Here is a 22141-nt window from a genome sequence, read left to right as displayed (position 1 = left end):
TACGTCTCTTCCGCCACCACGCACGTACGAATGGACCCCAGGCCATAACTGACGCGCAATTAACTGATTGCTCCTGGAAGTCGGCTTCTTACAAAAACCAGCTTCCCTATCATCAAATGTCACGACACGCCACTGATACTTACTATATAATGACAGGCATTAATCACTTTTTAGGGAATAAGTTTAATTAATGTTGTAGTCTAGTGAAGTAATTCTAATTTTTTAAATCTAAATCATAAATTAATTAATTCAGTAAAAGTTCTAATTTTTCGAAAATCTACAAATTCAAGTACTGTACAAAATAAACAAATGAATTAAAACAAAATTAAAAACTTTTACGTGAATTTCAATCGAATTACTTTTGAGATCAAATCGTTTGTAATATTGATAGATTTTTATTTAATAATTCTTATCTTAAATATGTAAAAAATGCAGTTTTTGAATGTATAATATCCTCTAATTTTCTTCCAAAATTATCATTATTTTCAAATTTTGAATTATTTAGTTTTCCATTAATTTCTTGCACAAAGAATTTTATTGCAGTTCCACAACAAACGTGTTCAATTAGTTGTTAAGAAACTGAAATTAAATTTAATGAGTTTTATAAAAGTGAGATAGGGACTGGACGTGTCACAAATGTAGAGTCTCATCACTCGATGAATGCCATAAACGTGTATGAATAAGAACGTTTAAGGGTAACGGTTATGAATAAGAACGAATAAGAATGTATATATATATATATAATATATATATATATATAAAGATTTGTGTCATTTAAATTAAATTTTTAGGACCTTTTGTGTTCGAGACCTGAGCCAAATAATGGCTCTATATTAGATCTATATTGGATCTATATTAGAAAAAAACCTCATTGAAATTTCATAAAAAATACTTAAATGACGAATATATTGCTTTACAAATAATTCTCGGTTTCTTTAAATCATAAATTATATACTCTCAAATTTTTTACTGGAAATCAGGAAAACTTTAATTTGATATTTAGTAAATATCATATGTTCAGATTAAAAGTTATCAAATGTGTAATTATACATCTGTGGTAGAATTTCACACATATATATGAAGACTAATTTCTTACTCACATATGACTAATTACATTTCTCGATTATCTTCTCCTTGTATAAATTAATATTCTTGTAACAATAAATTAGTAATCGTGTTTGAACTTCAGTTTATAATAAATATAGCTTAACAACATAAAAATTTGCATATATTTTGTTATTCATTTAACATATTGCTCATTGTATATTGGTTTACAAATTTTTTTTACTAGCTATGCTTATAAATTCCTTAAAAATAGCTTCCTGGACAAAGGAAGGCTGAGCAGAATAATTAAAAACCATAATGTGATATAAATCTTATATGTATCGTCTTATTTGTATTTTATATGAATATATGTATCTTAATATGAATAGTATAAAATATGTACATGTATTGATCCGTATTAAAAATTAATAAATCAATGCAGTAACTTCTTTCTTTATAAGAATCCTGCAAGATTCGTCATTTTTGACTAATTAAATAAATTTTATTAGACCAAAACGGCGACAACCGGATAGAGAGCGGTTAAGGTGGCAGCATATTACTCTGGGGACCCAGGATATAATACGAATGGGTCAAAAAACCCAAAAGCTTTTTGGGGATGTAAGACTTCGTCCTTTACAGACCGCCCCATTGTGCGCCTGGTAGAACCTTTGCTTTAAAATGCCCTCTTAGTGCTCACTAGGCGGATAAGAGATTTAATATTTACGATAAATAAATATAATAAAATGTGCGTTATGTTCTTCCTAAAATTATTATTGTCAAAAATTTTGAAGAATTTCTAGTATCAGTTTTCTAAAATATTATTCATAGTATCATTTATCAATTTGCAGTTAATATATCTGAAACGTTCTCAAATTTCCTATTTTTCCAATTAAGTTTAGTCATGTATAAAAGGTTTGTAACGATAAAAGATGCATTATATTTAAACTAATACATCATTTAGGTAGGATGTTTATTCTGTTTACTTCATTTAATTCAAATTAAAAGTGATATTGTCTTTTAGCACTTTGTTATCGTTAAAAAATCTTAAAATATTTAAATTTATAACTATTATAAGTCGGCAACTTATTTTTACTGTATATCGCTTTACTTGTACTGTACATATGACCTATTATGTTAAGTCAATTAATTTAGTAATTTCTTTCCAGTGTTTGAGTTTTTTCTTTGGGATAACCTTTACAAAGTATAATTATTTTAATTTCTAAAGGTAGAAACTATGTTATGTCAGATGAATTGTATAATCTAACTGAAGTTATGAATCGCTTCAGTAATTAGGACACGATGGTTTGTTCGCTACATAATAATAGTATTGTATACGAATAATACAATATCTGAATCGGAAATAATTGTTCTAAACATATTGTGAATCTCAGAAGGAAATTTTCTTTATATTTATTTTTTCTTTATTCACGTTACAGTTCCTTTTTAGAACATCGCAAGGCGTGTTTAATATAATTTTAGTTATAATAACTGCGTTATTAACTAATTACATCTAAATTAAAATATCTGTGTATATTTAAATTTTTATTATAATGAATTTTCAAACTTTTAAGAATTTTAAAGAAAAAATTTTAACTTTGATTTGTTAAAAGTCAATTTTCTATAGACCCGAAACAGGGAATGCGTAATGTCTTTCTTCAAAACTTAAATGATAAAACCGTGATTTAAAAAGAAAATAAAAGGGAAAGATATTCTAAACGCTAATGTTTTTATTAATGAGGTCGCTGTTTTAGAATGATTTTTAATTATTAGTTAACTATTCGATATAACGTGAATCGCGAAAAAATAAAACTTCGAGAGAAAGTTTTAAAGATTACTCTAGATTTTATTATCAATCAAATAATAATAATATTTCTACGTATTGTTCAACGATAACATTTAGAATACATTTACTTTCCGAATAACTATTTACACTTACTCAAAATACGATTCCATGAAATGATTCGGATTCGAATCCCATTCATAAACACTTAAAAAAAAAAGTATTTTCTATAAAAACAAAATTTCAAATAAAAATTATATATTGTTTCTATAAATATCAACAAACGCATTAATGACTAGAAACGAAAGAGTTTTATTAATATTATTAAAATTTAAATGGCCGACGAGATTTGGCAGCACTGCTCGAACGCCATTCGGCAGCAAATGTTAGGAACATATACCACCTGATAGTTCGTTACCGGTAATCATTTAGGAGTGGAAGGGGTATATAATAGAATATTGAAGATGAATGGATGGATTAAAGGGGCCAGGTTAGAGCTAAGAGATCGTTTTGTGGGGAAGTTAGCGTTTTATTCTATCTACATCAGTTGAAAATAGGCAGGTAAGTATCGCTTACAACATAATTGACATTACTTGAAAAAAAATGGGTTTATGCTCTACTTTTAATCAGTTTCTTATTATCTACCTAATAAGATCGATGTTTCGAAATTAATAAGATAAAATGTACTGTTGGTAGGTTTTAAAATGATTTTATAGCCTTTAAAATTCGTATGCATGTCTTTGAATATTCATTAGTGCATGCATTTTGTATCTTGAGTTTTAATTATTTTCTGTTTTAATTACTTAGAAATTATATTAATTAACTAGACCTCCCTTTGTATCTTACTTAAGAATTTCTTATCTAAAATCTTTGTTAAAATTTAATAATTTGTTAAATGTAAATGCTATTTCACTTTAATAATTCTCATAAGAACTAACGAAATTCTTTTTAAATTTTTTTTTTAATAGTAAATTTTGTGTAAATTTGTTATTTAGTTTTATTTACATATATAAAATTAAATTATAACAGATTATTTCTATTGTGCTTATACTTTCAGAAAAATCTTAATTAATTTAACATTAATAGAGAATTATGGAGATGATATTATTCTCTATCTTCTTTTATGCAATTGTAATATTGTAGAAAGATTCTATGATTTAAAATATAAAAGAAAATAATGTATAGATAAACTTGACATCAGTAACCAGATAATTCTTATACCTCTGTAAATCAACAAAGATTTGCCTTTAGTGTTTAAAAGTGTATTTCAAAAGTTTTGTAGCAGCAGGTAGGCAGTTATTATTATTTTAAGTGAAAGGAAATAATTTCCATTATGTAATTATTATACTGCTAATTTTCTTGTGTGTGTATGTATATAATGTATGATGCTCAAAAACATTTATTGGTTAATGTTTCCTATGGTAGCAAACATGGTGGCTTGTCTCTGAAACAGTGGGGACGCACGTTCTAACCTAACCTAAACTATTCTAATAAATTACTCCTATTGTAATAATTTGGTTTGCAATAATTATGGTAATTTATTAGAATAGGTTAGGTTAGAACATGCTTCCCCACTGTTTCAGAGATGAGCCGTCATGTTTGCTACTATAGGTAACATTAACCCATTTATTTTATAACATGCTGTTACATTTGTTTTCTGGAAAAAAACAATATAAAGATGTAGCAATAAATTATATTATAAATGGCTTATTTTATCCCTTATTGCTTTTTAAATCTGTTCAGAAATATATCTTTATGTAAGGTTTTGATACTACTACAGAGAATTAATTCACTGTAATAATCCCGTTTTTTCATTAGTCACTATATTGCATATTTATCGTCACCATGTATGTCTAACATGAATTATTATATAGATATATTTAGTTGTTTATATACTGTTGTTATTCAGATTAGTGACATAGTACAAATTTATTTACTATTAAACTACTCTTGTTGATTAAAATCTTTTCATATATTACTCATGCACTTTCACTAATCTGAATAGATTTTGTTTCTTTTTCATTAAATATTTCAGCAAAAAACAAATTATGGACCTTTTTTTTTTTTTAATGACAAATTTTTGTAAAGTTGTTTTATTTTATGCATTTTAACATAGTAAGAAAATTTTTCTAAAATATACTTATAATATATTTATCTGTGATCCTTTTGTCTTCCATTATATATATTCCTACTAATATATTAAATCTATATAATAATTAGTTTGGATTAGCAAGAATATACTGTCTTAATGGCTGCGTGGCATGTACAGTACATTTGCATATAATGTGAATATTAATGAAATGTCGTCATTTACAAATAACAGAATTATTTGATTTGTCAGTTGAATGTAATGGTTTTGATATTTGGTATAGTTCAAAGTATTTTTTAATTAATAAATAAAAATAAGCAAAGTCACTGTAATTTGTTTAAAATTTATTATGAAAGTTTTTATATTATTTGAATGTCTGATGACTAATGAAAGTGATGTTACAAATTTGGAGTAATGGATATCATTTCTCTCATTTTTACATATCATTGACAAATATTTCTGATGACTCTTAATTATTCTTTATTTCATTTACAAGTTTATTGTTAACAAATTTATCTTGTTTTTTTACAAGACAATAGATATCACAGATAAATATTTCAGCAAAGCTTGTAAAACAATGATATTGTAGATAAATATTTCACAAAATGATTGAGTTGTTTTGTTATGTGAAAAAAAGCATCTGGAAATAACTTTTGTATGATCAGATGCTTTACAGAATAATTTGCCAAATTACTGAATTCTTTTTGATAAAGCAACTCTTTAGTAGCTTGATTAACTAAATATAAAACTTTTGTAATTTTACTACTATATCAAATTATTAATTTCCCTAAATTTTTTTTGAGGTCTTATAAGCTTATTTTCTTGTTTAGATATCATCTTTTCTGCTATGAAGAAATTTACTTTTTAGTTAGACCAAGGTGCCATTATATATTACTGCTAAATCAAATTTAGAATAGTTGATTTCAAAGCAATAATAAAACTAAGTAGCTTTTTGAACCTTGAATGTCTTTAGGAGAAATTTATTTTTTTTAATATACATATTGCATTTTTTGATTATCACTTTCATGTGATAAAACAGCATTCATTGTAATGTAATTATAACTATGGTACCATTATAATAATGAACCTCAATTGAATTGGTTTCACTAAGGATATATAACATTGTTCTTTTGTAAAGTATTAGGATTACTCATATTTTATTAGAATGCCTTGTAAACCAAAGAATTATATACAGCTTTTCTAAACATTAAATTCAAAATTGTACATAAACTGTTGAACTGCTTGAAATGATTTTCAGACTAATGCAACTATAATTATAATGCACAAATAATATAAATCTTGATTTTTTTTAATTAAAAAACAAATATTAAAATCAGATCTTAATTCTAAGTTGCATTTTACTAGAAGACCAAATCTTTAATCTTAAGCTAAAAAATAAAGAAAAATAAGTTGGGTTTATTTTTTTTATTTTCTATTTTAATTTTGTAGAAACTAATTCTTAAAACAACTTTTATCAGTATTTCTTAAATACTGAATGATATGATTTTTTAATCACATTCAATTATAACAGGTAATTGTATATAAATTTTAAAATCTCTACTTAAAATTGTTAGAAAATTATATAATTTGTTATATATTTCATTAAAATGTTAATATATAAAAATATAAAGGAAAACAAAAATGTTTTTAAATTTTAAAATCATTTTAATATTATAAAACAACAAATATTTTATTGCATGAGGTTGCAAGTGGGTTCTCTAATATAAAATCATTAGACTAAGATCAAGGAGTATAGATTCAATTCAAACAATTATTATAAAATGCAATGTACTTGGGTTACTTGTGTGACTTGGCAAATATGTTAAACACCTGCATAATGCAAATTATGAATTCTATCAGAGATAACTACCAGACTGTATCTAACAACTGATCTAAAGTCTCACAAGTTGAAAAATTAAATCTATAAATTTTCTATCCAGTTACATGTTAGTTTGTCAGATAATTTTCTTGTAACTAAATATTCTCAGTATATGCAGCATTGATATTTAAAAATGAAATTTGATTCATGAATAATTTTTAATAGAATGTCTCTCTTTTTTCTACAATAATAATGAAGTTGAAAGGTATAAAAAAGAATAAGAAGCCGTTCTTAAGTGCTCTTGAATATCAAACAAACTTGACGTTGGAATATGATGATGCATATAACAAGTGATTGCATAGATACCAGATGTAACAAATCCATTGCTCAAGGTTATAAGAGAATAAAAATAATGCATCTAACTGTGTTATTTCAGTCAATACTCAAAAGCATTTGCAAAGAATTAAAAAAATAAGCCTTCATCATTTCACTTCATTAAAACACAAAAATTAAATGCAATATTTTTAACAAAAATATCTTGAGTTTTATTTAATCAAGTTGAACTAAGCTTGAAAAAAGTTTCCTTTACTGAAGTGTTAGTGTACTTTCTCACAGCCTGTTACAATAAATTCATTTATCTGTTGATTTAGTAAAGTGCTATTTATCTTGTTATAGATAGAGTACAGCATAAAATTATCAATATTATGCAATATCAATAATACGCAATAAAAAAAATTAAATACATAAATAGTATTTAATGCATATATAAAAGAAAATGTAATTAGACAATTGATTATCCTCCCCAAAAATAATGCCCCTAACAAAAGATCAAAATACAAATGTCTAATGATTTTTATTCTTTGTTATGATTATAATATATAATCTTTGTTTTTATGTATATATATTTTTTTTAAGTAACAATTTATAAATGTAGAAAATCTATATGTAGAGTTTGTTTCACATAGTCCATATTCTGAATAGACCCATAGAAAAAGGATCTGAAAGAAATGTAAAGCCTAAATGATAGGGTAAAAAACAAGTTTGGTTATGAATAGCACATGGTGGAACTCTTAGGTATAGCCAATCAGAACAAATGGAACCATGGAAGTATTTGTATAAAAGTAAACAAAGTATATATATATATTTTTCTTTTAAAGATGATGATGATCAAGTAACTTTTCATTATATTTAAAATTTAATAGATCTCTGATCAGTCTCAAATGATACTTTGAATATTTATCTATGATTAAAGCTAAATGATTAACAGAGTAAATTGTGCTACATTACCACTATACTAATTTAAAAAATCTGAGTAATTTGGCTCTAGAGCTGGGAGTTACATGCCATCTTTTGTTAAATTTAATAATTACTATTATTTAATAAATATTAATTTAACAGTAATATAGCCCATGTTGATTTTAATATAATTATCAGGCTTTGAGATGTTTACATATTATTTATCTATGATTGATGTTAAATAATTGAACTATAATTTAAATTTCTAAAAAGAATTTGGAAATTTAGCTGCATAATTTACGATATTAAAAATGTAAGTTGCATAAGTTAATAGTGTTGTTTAAGAAAATAAATATTAAGAGATTTTAAATTCATTTGGGTTTCTTCAGACAACTATTTTTGTGTATTATTCCATATTTTCAACAATACATAAATTAATAATCCATATGATTATCTAATAAAACCCATGTTAAATACTGTTTTCATGTTCAAAATCTTATCCAGATTTAAGTGAAAAATCAATTTTTAAGTTGGAAAACTAACCAAAATTATCCACCAGGGTCCAGTGAAATAAACCACTTAACATTGGTTTTATTTCCTTGAGTTCATGTCTACCACTTGGCTTGGAGTTTTTTGGGCTTTCTTCATATGCCTAACACAAATAAAGCCAGTTTTTCATAGAAAATTTTTCCACAAGTTACTCCTTGGCAGATTGCCCTTGTGCCTTTATCCATACAAACCTACCAAAACTCAATGAATATCTAGATTTGGGAGAAAAAAATTTCATTCTTGACAATGATGTAACTTTAGAAAAATATTATTTTAATGATGGCAAAAATATGATATAGACAAGAATTTTATTTCTGTTTTAAGAATTGTCACTTTGTATTGTTGATATTCATGTCAAAAATTTTCATGAAAATTACCATTTATTATGAACTTCTTCACTTAAAATAAGTTTTTGCTTCATTAAATTAGAGTAATTTGCTTCTGTCTAAAGCAGTCCCCAATGTGTCATACAGTAGTAGTCTTTATATTCTTTGTTCCAACTTAATGGAATAATGTTATATTAAAAATATAAAAATTTCTAATTCATTTTTGTGGTAAGCTTTATCCATACCTATACAGATATGTATATAACTGTATACCAATATGTTGCATTTATAATCCCTGTAGATTAATAAATAGCTGAAGTTTCAGAATTTCTGCTTCATGACGAAATGAGCTCTGGAGAATTATGTCATAACATCAATTTAATTTGAGTCATAATAATCAAAAGCAAAACAAACTTGTGTTATTACTTAAATTCTTTAATAGATTTATCATTGTCAATTTGATGATTTATTATATAAAACTTATCTTTTCATATACTGTCTATATAGTATTTCTTAACATTTGTATGATTGCTTTGCAATTTGAATTTTGATGATTTATACAAATACATACATTGTGTTATTCCTTGTTGACAAATAATGTATGAATTTACTATAATAATTTGTCTGCTATGGCAGTTTTTTCAATTTATTTCATTGTTCTAATGAATTAGACTTAAATTGACATCTTTTGATATGACAATGATTGAAATTTTCTCCAATCAATCTAGTAGCAAATAATAATCTACTTGTTTTGATCTCCAGTGAGTCTTCATTAGATTTGCAAGTTTTGCAATCCTGTGTTTTACAATTAGTTCTTGAAAAACTCTTATGGGAAACAAAATGTTATTTTTAATAAGCTCAGTTTAAATTTATGAACTTGCAATTTATTGAATATAATATACTACCACATAGAGATGGCTGATAATTCAACTTGTTACCTGAGAAGCAGACTAGAAATTTTTTGTAGATAGTTTCCGTATATAAGGAAAATTTATTGCTGATTTTCTAAACAAGACCTGATAAGATAATTTTCTTCCACATAAATTTAAGTATTTACATTTTTCTTAATGGATAAAATAATGTTCAATCCTTCAATTCAGTAAAATCAAAATATTTCTCTCCATGCTGGTTGGATGTTCAGTTCATTTTGTTGTGAAGCAGGTCTGCCTGTAATGGACATAATTATGGTTGGCCACATCTAAACTGTGTTGGTTCCTAGGTTAGTTAATGAACTAAAGAGAAATGTTTGATAGCAAATGGTATACAGTCAAACCTGTTTTTATGCGCTCTTTTTATGTGCGATTTTTTTAATGCGAATTTTTAATTTGTGCGGTATAGTTGGCGACTAGTCTTGTGCGATTCGTCATGTCTTACGTTGACTTATTATAGCATAAATGCACTTATTATAGTAATATTATTGCATGAATATGCGAAAAATGAAATAATTTACTTTTTAAGTCAACAAAACACCACCTGGACAAAAATATGTAAAACAGACGATAGACCAGACGATGCAGTCAAGTGCTGACATCTGTTGTCAATAAATTCTATTTAGTACGGTTTTGAGTTATTTTCTATGTGAGACTTTTTTTATGCGGTCCCTGTTGACCGCATAAAAAAAAAATATTTTTTAATTGTGTCGCGAAAACTATTATTTACAGCCATTCGTGAAGTTTTGTGAGATTTTTTTTATGTGTTTTTTTTAATGCGGTCCCTATCCCCCGCATAAAAACAGGTTTGACTGTATTGAAGTGTGTGTATAATTATTGGGATTTTCTAATATATTATAAAAATCAGAAAATATTAAAATTATTTAATTATAATTAATATTTTAGTTTACTAGTTTTGTTTAAAATATTGTTAATTTCTCATTATTTTTTTAATATTTCTTACTACCATTTTTAGTTGGTGTTTGAAGTTTATTTATCGTTGACCATGTCGTCTTGGGCTCGCAAAATGCATCGTGGAGCAGCTACAATCAGCAGTGTTGTCACTTGTGGACATTCGAATGTTCCATATACTAGGATTGAAAAGTAAATATTTCATTTGAGTTTTAAAGTACGTGTAAAAGATTTATTGATAACATCATATACTAAAAAAAATATAAAATTCATCAAAAAAGAAATTAGCTTATGCTTGCTAATCTTTTTACTAGTCAAGCTAAACCTCACATTTACAAGTAAAAATAGAACATATATAATAAACAAAAAAATAGTACTTGACACCATATTCAAAAAGATGAAAAAAATGCCTAATTCTATAAATCAAATTGCTTAATTTTTATTCAATAATGTTTGTTTTTTATAAAAACACCATCTGTGAATGTATACAGGAAGTGCTTTAGAATGAATACATTTGAAATACATGCAATAATGTTACATTTTTCTTACATATAAGTTAGCATGTCTTATTTTGATAGTTACAGGAAAGTTATTTATAAAAATTATCACACAAATTAATTTAACTAGATTTCAAACAAAACTTGCATTAAATGTTTGCATACATAACTTTTTATTGAAAAAGTGATTTAAATATAAACAAATATTATAATATTTTAGGTTTTTCTTTTTGTTTACATTACCATTACATGATTACTTAGTTTCTCATTATAATTTTCCTGTTAATCCACAATCATGTGCAATAGTGACTTTCCATGCCTACTAGTTTTTTTTGCATGATTTTTCACCTAAGTGACTTGTTTAGCTGTGCTTTCATAATATCCTCATGCTACATGCTATCCTTCTGTGTAAAAATTTTGTTCAAAAATTTTTTATGTTTATCACAGACCATCAAAAAACCATTGCATAAATCTGCTATCTTGTGCATGCATTCTTGTACTTTCTTTTTTCACATGATTGCATACATATAATGATTATCCACTTTCAGATGGTTTAATGACATGGCAGTCTATAAATGAGAGTGCCATGTTATTTTACACCATGCATAGCTGAAACATCCATGTCATTTTTGATGCAGTCAGATCATCAAAAATGATCTGAGAGTGGAAAATCATTTATGTATGCATGTATGTGAAAAAATTACAACTTTTGAATATTTAACACCCCAAGGCTACCTTTTTGGATATTTGATCTTCAACAATTTAAATGTTTTCATGGCTTTATTTTGTTCTTGAAAAATACAGAGATCATTATCTGGTCCTTCTGAGAAACACTTCAGGTTCTTGTCATTTATTTCCAGTTGAACTTGTTTCACATTAGCCCATACTATCTTAAAGTTTCAAGGGCTTCCTATGGACACTGTTGCATAAATGAAACAGTATCTTGTAAATTGAATAATGCATGACATGGAAATTTTACATATGCAGAAAAGACACATTACAGAAGTTTTCAGTCTTGTCAAATTCAAGGAATGGCAATTACATGCAGTGTAATTATGAAAAATCAGCAGAAAATTGCCACCTTACTTACATGTTTAAATGTGATTTTAGGTTAAGTTTTTCAGATTTTATAGCTTAATAGTTTTGTAAAATTTTAAGCTTATATATAAAGTTTTCTCATTCTGAATTATAGAACAAATTTATAGTAGTGAAATATAATTGCTTGTTTTGTGTAGGAGAAAAATCAGTTTGAATATAACCACTACACAATAATAATTAATCTGACTATTGCATATATTTCAAAAATCTCAGTTTAAAAGCTTTGTAGTTGCACTCTAAAAATTAATATAGCACATAAAAAAAAGAGTAGTTTTTGAATTTAATGTAGTCTCATAAATCTAAGATAAATATTAAATTATTGTGGAAACTAGATGTAATTTTCTTTATCTTATTTAAAATTTGGCTAAATTTATATAATATAGGATGTCCTAATATAATTTTTAAAAAAATTCATAATCTATTACCTTAAGAAAATATAATGTTCTGCTCCATTATTAAAACTATATGTAAAACAACATTCACATTATTTTAGACTAAGAAGTTGAATGTGAACAAAGAAATGATAAATTAAAATCATTAACCTCATTCTAAGATCTATCATTGTTTGATGTAAATTGAAGTTGTTGTTTTCAAAAATATTAAAAAATATAAATATTTAGAACTAGATATTTTTATTTGTGATTGCTTATACCCAATAATATAAATTACTTTTATGTTTTACTAATCAGTCTGATTTTTTTCATTTTCATATAACTACTTGAGTTGTATATGTATTCTACAATGCTTTTTTGGATCTCTGAACACTTATTTTCTATTTGAACAAGCTTCTTAATTCAAATTTGACCTGCTGCTGTTATCATATTTTTCCAAAATCCTTACTTCAGATCTTTTTTAATACTTCCTATATATATAAATGTATGTGTGTGTGTTTGACTAATATATATATGCAATGTGTGTATTTAAATTAGAAGAAAATTAAGGTCTTAATTTTATTTGCATATTTCTTGCCTCTTGAAACTCTATTTCTAATTCCCAACAAAAAAAACATTGTTGGGAATTAGAAAATCTACATGTTATCTGGGATACCAAATCCCAGATAACTTGTGGATTTAGCCATATCTTTTTTCCCAAATCCTAATTATTTCTTATTCCAAACCTATTCAATTCTTTGCTTTTTTTCAATATTTTGTTTCAAATTTAAAACTAGCCTCTCTTCTAACTATATCTTTTTAAACTTTGTTTTTCTGCTATGTATTTTCCTTTTAATTATGTATAATTGTCCTTTAGAAGAATTGTAATAGAGGACATCTTGAATTTAAATAGGTCATGATCTAAATGTAAGTTGGAAGGAGTGTGTCTTTCCTGTATATGGTCATTAACAGACTATTGGAAGATAAAAGCAGTTTTTTTTTGTTCTTTCTGGTCCAGTTATGAGTACATATTAATTTGTTTTTATTGTTTCACTTCTGGAATAAACTTTAGTTTTTTGTTTATTTGTATCTCTTTTTAATCTTTATCATTTTATACATGCATTCATAACATTAAATGCATATTAATAATATGCATTTAATGTTTAAAGCCAGTAGCACATGTTGCCGCAGTAATATTCACTTTCAGATTCTAACCTTAACAGCTGCTGTCCTTCATATAAAGTAAAAGAAAATTTTAGTTTTTAAAGTCTGTCTTCTGACTTTAGTTTTCTCAACATGTTCATATTACCTTCTTAACCTCAGCAAAATCTAAATAGATAAATACCATTTAATAATGTATTTATTTTAAATTAAAATAGTAATTTATGAATAGTTTCAGAAAATAATCACTTTCAGCTTAGATTACTTTCATTAGCTTATAATGTGTTTTAATATTGAAGAAAAAATCATCAAAGCACTTTTTATAATTTTTATTGATATGAGTTTTTATGAAAAATCTGTAAACATATTAACCTGACACTTTCAGACTAATGAAAAGTCTGCTAATGAAAGATAGTTATCAATCACATCTTACATATAAATTTTAACTAAATTATCATACAAATTAATATAACATAACACTTGCCTGATGGCATTATTACACTTTAACTAAATTGTTTAAAAATGTAAGCTGAGAATTTTAAATTTGGAAAAAATATATAAATTTTGTATTTTTAGGGTAAAGTTTGGAATTTCTTTGGATCAAGTTTGCCGATACAATATTCCTGGTCCTCTTTTAGTAAGTATTTGGTAAAGACCAAAATTAAGAGTAATGTTACCAACAAACTAAGTACTGGTATTTTAAGCATTTTTTTTTGCAATGTTTTTGTTCCTATATAATCTAAATTAAACAGTTTTTTTTATATTATATTAAATCACATATATACATAAATTGATAAACTAAAATTACATTAAATATAGCTTAAATTTTAAAATTTACTATATAAACAAATGTGCTATGCAATATGTATAATAAATAATACATATTGTAATAAAATTTTTAATTTTTATGAAATTTATAACATTTTTTCAAATATTTCAATTATTTTAAATATTTTTTTTTACATTTTTATTATGTAAAAATTAAGTTAGCATGGAAATTAGAAATTTAAGTTTTTTAAAATTATCAAAAAGTGCCAGAGAAAACAGCAAATATCTCTATTAATTGTTGACATCTCAATATAAAAAATAGTGTAATCCTGATTGTAAAATTTGTAAATTTAAAAATATGCAAAATAAGAGAATTCCCAGCTTTATTCACCTCTAAAGTCTGAAGTTTAAAATGTTTACTGGTGATAAGCCATAATAAACTTGTAAAAATTGTATACCTAATTTAAAAATGGCAGATGGTATATTTACATCTTAAATTAGGTATACAATTTTTACAAGTTTTTCGTGGCTTATCAATGAACATTTTAACTGTCCTGCATACTATGACAGAGTTGTAGCCTACAATAAAAAGTCATCTATGCTAAGGAAGGCTGTTAGTTCCTGGTGTTGGAAAAGGTGGAAATGAAGATGATTTTATATATAATATAAAAGTAATTTTATTTTAATTTTTAAGAGCATTTTTTCAAACTGTTCACAATTTAAAGTTTGTTATTTATGTCAATAAATTTAGTATTTTTATACACAGATCAATTGTAAAAATTGTAACAATTTTTGTCAGATTTGTTTGTTGATTTCATTTCTTAAATGAAATCAACAAACAAAGCATAATCCCTTGAAATTTCTAAATATGCAAATTCTTGTTTATTTGCACTTTCCTAATTTATATCTCAATAAGTTTGCATAATTTTAAGTAAGTCCACATTTCACTAATTTTTATATACAACTTTAAAATCAGTGAGCTCATTGAAACCTGTTAGTGTTTCTCCCTATCAACAGGATTCAATAACAAACAAAATAGTTGAAGGCACAAGTTTTCACCATATCTTTACAACATATGCATTTTTCTTTGCTTGTACATGTAAAATAATTTTGTGCTCTTTGATTTTTTGTGTCAAATATAAAAATGTGCCAGCAACAGCAACCAATGAAAGTTGTGGTAAGAATGTAAATAATAAAGATAACAGCAAATGGTGCATAAAACCTATGGCAGAATCCATTTCAAATATACAGTGTGTCCCATAAATTTGTAAGTAATTTAAAAATTGAAAGAATTGGTATATTTGAATGCAATTTGCATAAAAGTTATTCTCACAAAGGGAGATTTTTTTGGTCGAGAAAAAGAAAATAGTTCAAATTTTTGTCAATAGAGAACACTGAATGCAAGAAAAATCACTGGAATTGTGCAAATCTGAGTCTTATAAAATGCAGTGTGTACGATTAACAGCTCATTTCTGAATTACATATGGTTTTCATTATGATGTTGATGGATAAAGCACTATTGGTGAAGTTGTTTTATCTCAGCCACGAATCGCCAGCTGAAACTTTACAAAGGTTTAGGACACAGAAAAGAATGAAGAAAGATTTAGGTCCAATCAATCCTGCCAGATTGGTTTCCATTTGTGAAGCCACATCGGAGGTATGGACCTCTGATAAATGTGGTGCACTACTGCGTGGGCGATTACACAAACTTCCATTTCTTCAAAACATCGTACTAGGGAAACAAATCTGGCTGGACCTGAACCTTTCTTCATTCTCTTCTGTTCCTAAACCTTTGTAAAGTTTCAGCTGGCAATTCATGGCTGTGATAAAACAACTTCACCATTAGTGCTTTATCTATCAGCATCATAATGGAAACCATATGTTATTCAGAAATGAGCTGTTAATCGTACACCTTGCATTTTATAAGACTCAGATTTACACAATTCCAGTGTTTTTTTTTTTTTTTGTTTAGCACCCTCTATTGACAAATTTGAACTAAATTTTCTTTTTCTCTACCCAAAAAAATTCCCCTTTGTGAGAATAACTTTTATGCAAACTGCATTCAAATATACCAATTCTTTCAACTTTTATGAATTTTTTAACTATTAACAAATTTATGGGACACCCTGTATGTGCAAGTAATGTTTCTTTTATCAAGAATAGTACAGGGGCTTAAAATATTGAGATAAATCCATTTTGGATCCTGTGCAACAAATTATCATTCAACACTACAAAAACATGGAATTGGGGAAAAACAATTGTCTGCCATCCATTTGATGCAGTCAACAATTTAGGGTAGCAGTTTCCAACTTATTTTTATTGTGAGCTCTCTTCACCTTCATTAAAAATTGTCAGAGTTTCAACATTTTTTACTATTATAGAATAAAACATCAAATTGAAACACCAAAAACAAGCAATTATTTATTGTGACATCCATCACCTGGGCTACAATTTTTAATCATATTTTTAATTTAATTTAAAATATATGCTCTCCACCTCAAATTAGTAGTGGCTTTGCCCCTGTACATTATACCTTTAACAATAGTTGTGCCGGTCACCTAACACCTTTTCAGGGGAATTTTTGAATTAAAATGTCTTGTTTGCATCAGAAGTTCATGTATAGTTAGGGAAACCTTAGGGCAGGAGGCTCTATCTGGTCTTGCCTTTCATCTATCTAACTCTGTTCTTGAGATTAAGGAAAGACAGGCAGTCAGACAACAATGGGAAAGTTTATGGGCTGCAATTTGAAAAAATTGTTGACCTAATTTATTGAAAATGCAAAAAAAAATAATAATTCAAACTTGTCATTAGTGTGAAGGGTTAAACTTCTTTTCTTTCAATATTTTAAACAGTGTTAGCTCCTGGATTTGTATTTTTTTGTTTGTTTGTATCCACCTTTTCAGTCTCCTTGTCACATTGAAGTACTTGCTACATTTTTCTTCAGTGAAAACTCTTCTCTCATTTAACATGCCAAGATTTTTCAATATGGGGTATACACAGTACTAAAATCACTGTAAATTTATACAATTTCTACTATATTTTTGTATGGAAAATACTTAAAATATCATAAAACGATTGTAGGGCAAAATTAATCATTGACTGATATGCTCGCTTGTACCGTTGCACTACTACGCACTACAGATGATAGCACATTAACTCCTTGGCAACATGACGCTCATCTGACATGATTGTCACTGCAGATATTGATGAATTAAAGCATTATTTAACGATTGTATTATTTATATGTTGGATACTCCTTAAGATTATTTTTTTAATTATTTTTCTCGCTTTAGGTTAAGTAGTAAAACTTAACCTAAAGCGAGAAAAATCATGATATAACGTTTTAATTACTTTTCAAACAGTAAAGTTTGATAAGATAATTAAAACCATAAAAACGTTATATCATGATTTCAGTTCATTCCATTACCGATAAATTGGTTCCCACTGTTTATAAAGCTATAAATAACTCTAGCACATATATAGGACATCCTGAGAGGACACTATCAAGAGACTACAACAATTACACCTTGCCAAATCACATGTCAAATCTGCATTGGCACATTTGTACATCATTAAACTCAACGGATTTTATTTGCAGAACACAAGTTAGGAACTCTTGGTTTAGGGTATACTCACTAAATACAAATCAACTAAATTCATCGTCCTAGAAAGGCAACAGGGCAGACAAAAAATATTTAGCATACAGGAATACTATATTCTTCATTTCAAACAATCTATTCTTCATTGCTATATTCACACAAACTACCATATAATGACGGAAAATCTAATAGAGATAATTTTCAAAAGCCTCTCACTGTCTCCAAATTTCAGTGTGCAGATACAGTCCCTGATTGAGACAGGGAGGCATTCAATCAGGGTTCTCTAACTTAATGCATTTGTGAAGAGTGTTTATTGTAGACTTATCTACATTTGGGTTGGACTAGAAGCAAGTGCTATATGTATCACCATTTAGTGTGATGCTGTTTCCATGAAATAAATATCACAAGGACAAAGAATACCACCTTTCATGTTATGCATGTAAGCCACAATAGCCAGTCTTTAATGTTTGGGGCTACATGAGTGCCAGTAGCAATAAACATCCTGTACTTTTGCAATGACATCATTGAAGCCCATGACTCTATCCAAATTCTAGAATATCTGTCTTTCATATACTACACATCTCAAAGTCCAATGAGTTAATATAATCCATCCACTTGGTACTAGAGGTAAACTTACAAATAAATTTGCTACTAGAGGTATTAATTATTTGATTATAGCCATATTACAGCCCAAATATTTAGGTGATTGTTGGATGATTACATCTGTGTCTTTCATAAAGACTGTTGATTGAATCATATTTCAGCATAGTAAAGTTACACTGCATTTTGCCAAAATTATGAAGGCCTGGCTGACAGTCATATCTTTGCACTCCCTTGGCCTGGAAGAGTCTGGACTTAATGTCTATTGAAAACATATGGTGCTAGTTGAAATGCAAGATGATGGAATTTTAACCCATTCCTTATTTAAATGCTTATGAAACTGTTGAATTATTTGTGGTCATATTCAGTTTCACACACTTTTTGATAAGGAATGGACTAAAATTCTTGTTGCATATTTGTGCAACTTGATCATCTTAAGGCCTCAATGACTGACTGACTAGCATGATAAAATACAAAGAAGATTCTAATACTGCTAAGTATCAACATTATCAATATGATTAACTTTTTGGCATTTTATTATGTATATGGTTTCCTTTTAGCATCTGTCAGTCATACGATGTAATAGAAAGCTTTGTCTTCAAAGTCCATCTATTCTTGATTTATATTTTTATATTAGATTATTTGATTATAATTTGTGTGTTTTTTTTTCCTCTTGCATATTTGAATAAATTTTACTGTTTTTAGGTTGTACTATAAAGTTTATTAAAACATAGTGCACATAAGGTACTGTACAATTAGTACAAGGTTTTGAAAAATTGAAACATTGCATTCATTAGATAGGAGAAATGCCAGAGGGCACAATTACCAAACTATATCAAATATTAAGTAAGAAATTTTTTAGTGTCTAGTGCTACTGACAACTGTTTTTTTTAGATGTATTATAGCAGCATTTAATTGGAGAATAGTTTCAGAATTATTAAGTCAGATTAGGAAAAGTATAAACATACAATAAATTATAACTTTTTTTTTTTGAAAAGCTAAACATATCTAAAAGCGGGGCTATTTTTAGCTTAGATCTAAACTAATTAGGCCAAATTCTGTAATTTAGTCAAAAAAGTAAGTGGTTTAATTACATAACTTCTGGAACGAAAGTGACCTAGAGTGGTATTCAAATGTTAATGCACATTGATGAAAAAGACAAGTGATATGAAAATTTAGCATTTGATTTGTTTTTTAATTGTTAATGTTAAGGACAATTTTCACATGCAGTCATGTTTGTTACACTTCAAATATCACAATACCACTATATCTGAAAATAAATGTTAAATAAAATTTTTATTTCATAATGTAAGAATTAAATCTAGAGATTTGTTTTCATTAAACAGGAAATGACATCACAATTTTTAATCTTGTTTTATATGCTTCAAATGTGAGGAATAATAAAAATAATGCTAATGATATGGTAAAATAATAGGTTAATTTTATTACACATTAGAAAAAACTAAGCTAAAATTGCAAAGGTTCAAACCTGCATCATCTGGCTCAGTACCTATCACCTTATTCACTTGGCTATTGTCAATCAGAGATATGAAATTTCCAAAGATTTATAAAATAAACACTCAATTTTCAGAGGCCCATTTTTAAGAAATGTTTGAGAAGTGGGTCCTAATATTTGGATTAGGAGTTGTTTGTGTTTAGGGCTACATGCTCATCTAGTTTCATCTGAATCAGAGAGCTGAACATCTGTCCCTCTCCTTGTGATAGCTTAACATGTTACTTTTGCTTTCCAGATTCCAAACTGATAAGGCTCCCAGCACCTGCATTAATTAGTAAGTAAAACTGGTGGCGATAAATATTTTGAAGTGGCAGAAAAAATTTAAAACTGGCAAATGGCAATATTTTAAAATTTTCCAAAGCAATCCTTGAAACTTGTAAACTATGCCTTAAAACAGAATTAGAGAGACTTGAGATTTTTGATAAATTATATATTGATTTTATATTCTGATATTTTACAGGTATTGATACTGAAATTAAATAAGGAAGCACCATACAAGAGGGACATATTCCGTGCTCCTGGACATCAGGGAAATATGAAGAAACTGATTCATTTCCTTCAACACGGAAGGCTTCTAAATATTGATAATTTTTCAGTGTATACTATTGCTTCAGTATTGAAGGTAATTTAATATATAATCATTAACTTTCAATTTATAATTAAAAATAAAATTTTAAATTGTTAAGATGGAAATCTCATTAATTTTTAAATATCTACAAACATCAATTTAATTGGTTGTAAATAGATACATGCATTCTTTTAATCTTGGTGGATGGTATAACTATATATTAGATTGTCACTGCATATATCTAATACTTAGTTGTTTTTGTTTAAATACATTTTTAAAAAAAGGTGTAATATTAAATGTATTAAGCCTAAACTTTAGGTAATTTTAGGTTAAACAACTGAATTTTATATATTTAATTTATATATTATTGTCAAAACTTTGTATGGAACCAGAAAGATATGTTAACAGTTGTGATTCCTAACTTAGATATGGCATTTTCAGTTTAGTTACATATACAGTAGAGCATCGTTTATCTGAAAACCGGTCAACTGAAAGCTTTCCAGTCGGACTGTGTCGTGCTGAATCTAACGTTTTTGATACTATATTAACTTCTAAAGTATAATTTCTTTGTTTTTATATTTTTCAATATATATTTTTTTTGTTTGTACAAAATAAAGAAATAATTTTTAACAATACAATAGCCTTGATTATTATAAAAATTTTTGTTAGGCTTAAAATCGATGAAAATTCAACACGAAGTGACATGCAACGAAGAAAAATTTCAACATTAGATAGGTTAATATATTTTTTTATACATAATCGGTTATCCGAAAAAATCAGTTATCCGAGCAACCCCAGTCTTCAATTGATTTGGATAAATGATGCTCTACTGTAACTTCATTATCTAACCAACCAGCAACAAATTTAATCATATATCTCCGGTATACTTTATCCATATTGTAACCTTTCCTAATTATTTCACTACTTTATTTTTGATAAATTTGACTAATTGAAATTATCCTATGAATTAAAGTTTCATTTTAAAATTTTATTTTGAAGACATTTAACTGAAAATATCTTTCGTATAGAAATTTCTTCGAAAATTACCTGGTGGTATCTTTGGTCAAGAAAATGAGGAAGAATTATTCAGTATAATAAATATAGAAAATATAGATGAGAAACGTGAAAGAATTCACCGGTAAATATAAATTTTAATTTTTTAAAAATTAAAATATGCTTTATTTTTATAAGTATAAATTATATAATTTAGAATTGCTGATCATCATGAAATCAGTAATTGTATGAGTAAAAATTCATTCTTTAAAATATCTACCATTTT

The 22141-nt window shown here is 26.8% G+C and overlaps 1 protein-coding gene across 2 annotated transcripts in view; it reads left to right on the top strand.

Annotated features, from left to right (window-relative positions):
• Window positions 1-3186: 3186 nt before the first annotated feature.
• The window catches only part of RhoGAP71E (Rho GTPase activating protein at 71E), a 34336-nt gene continuing 15381 nt past the window's right edge, over window positions 3187-22141 (top strand). For both annotated transcript variants that reach the window (XM_067263519.1, XM_067263517.1), the window contains exons 1-5: window positions 3187-3385; window positions 10749-10876; window positions 14388-14448; window positions 20755-20916; window positions 21891-22000. In XM_067263519.1, coding sequence (XP_067119620.1) covers window positions 10779-10876; window positions 14388-14448; window positions 20755-20916; window positions 21891-22000 — 431 coding nt within the window. In that variant the 5' untranslated portion in view covers window positions 3187-3385; window positions 10749-10778. The remainder of the gene's footprint in view (window positions 3386-10748; window positions 10877-14387; window positions 14449-20754; window positions 20917-21890; window positions 22001-22141) is intronic.

This window comes from Centruroides vittatus, unplaced genomic scaffold (genome assembly GCF_030686945.1).
Source record: "Centruroides vittatus isolate TY-2023 unplaced genomic scaffold, ASM3068694v2 contig_1777, whole genome shotgun sequence".
Lineage (NCBI taxonomy): Eukaryota > Metazoa > Arthropoda > Arachnida > Scorpiones > Buthidae > Centruroides > Centruroides vittatus.
Note: the sequence above shows the minus strand (reverse complement) of the source record. Positions and strands in the feature narration are given on the sequence as shown.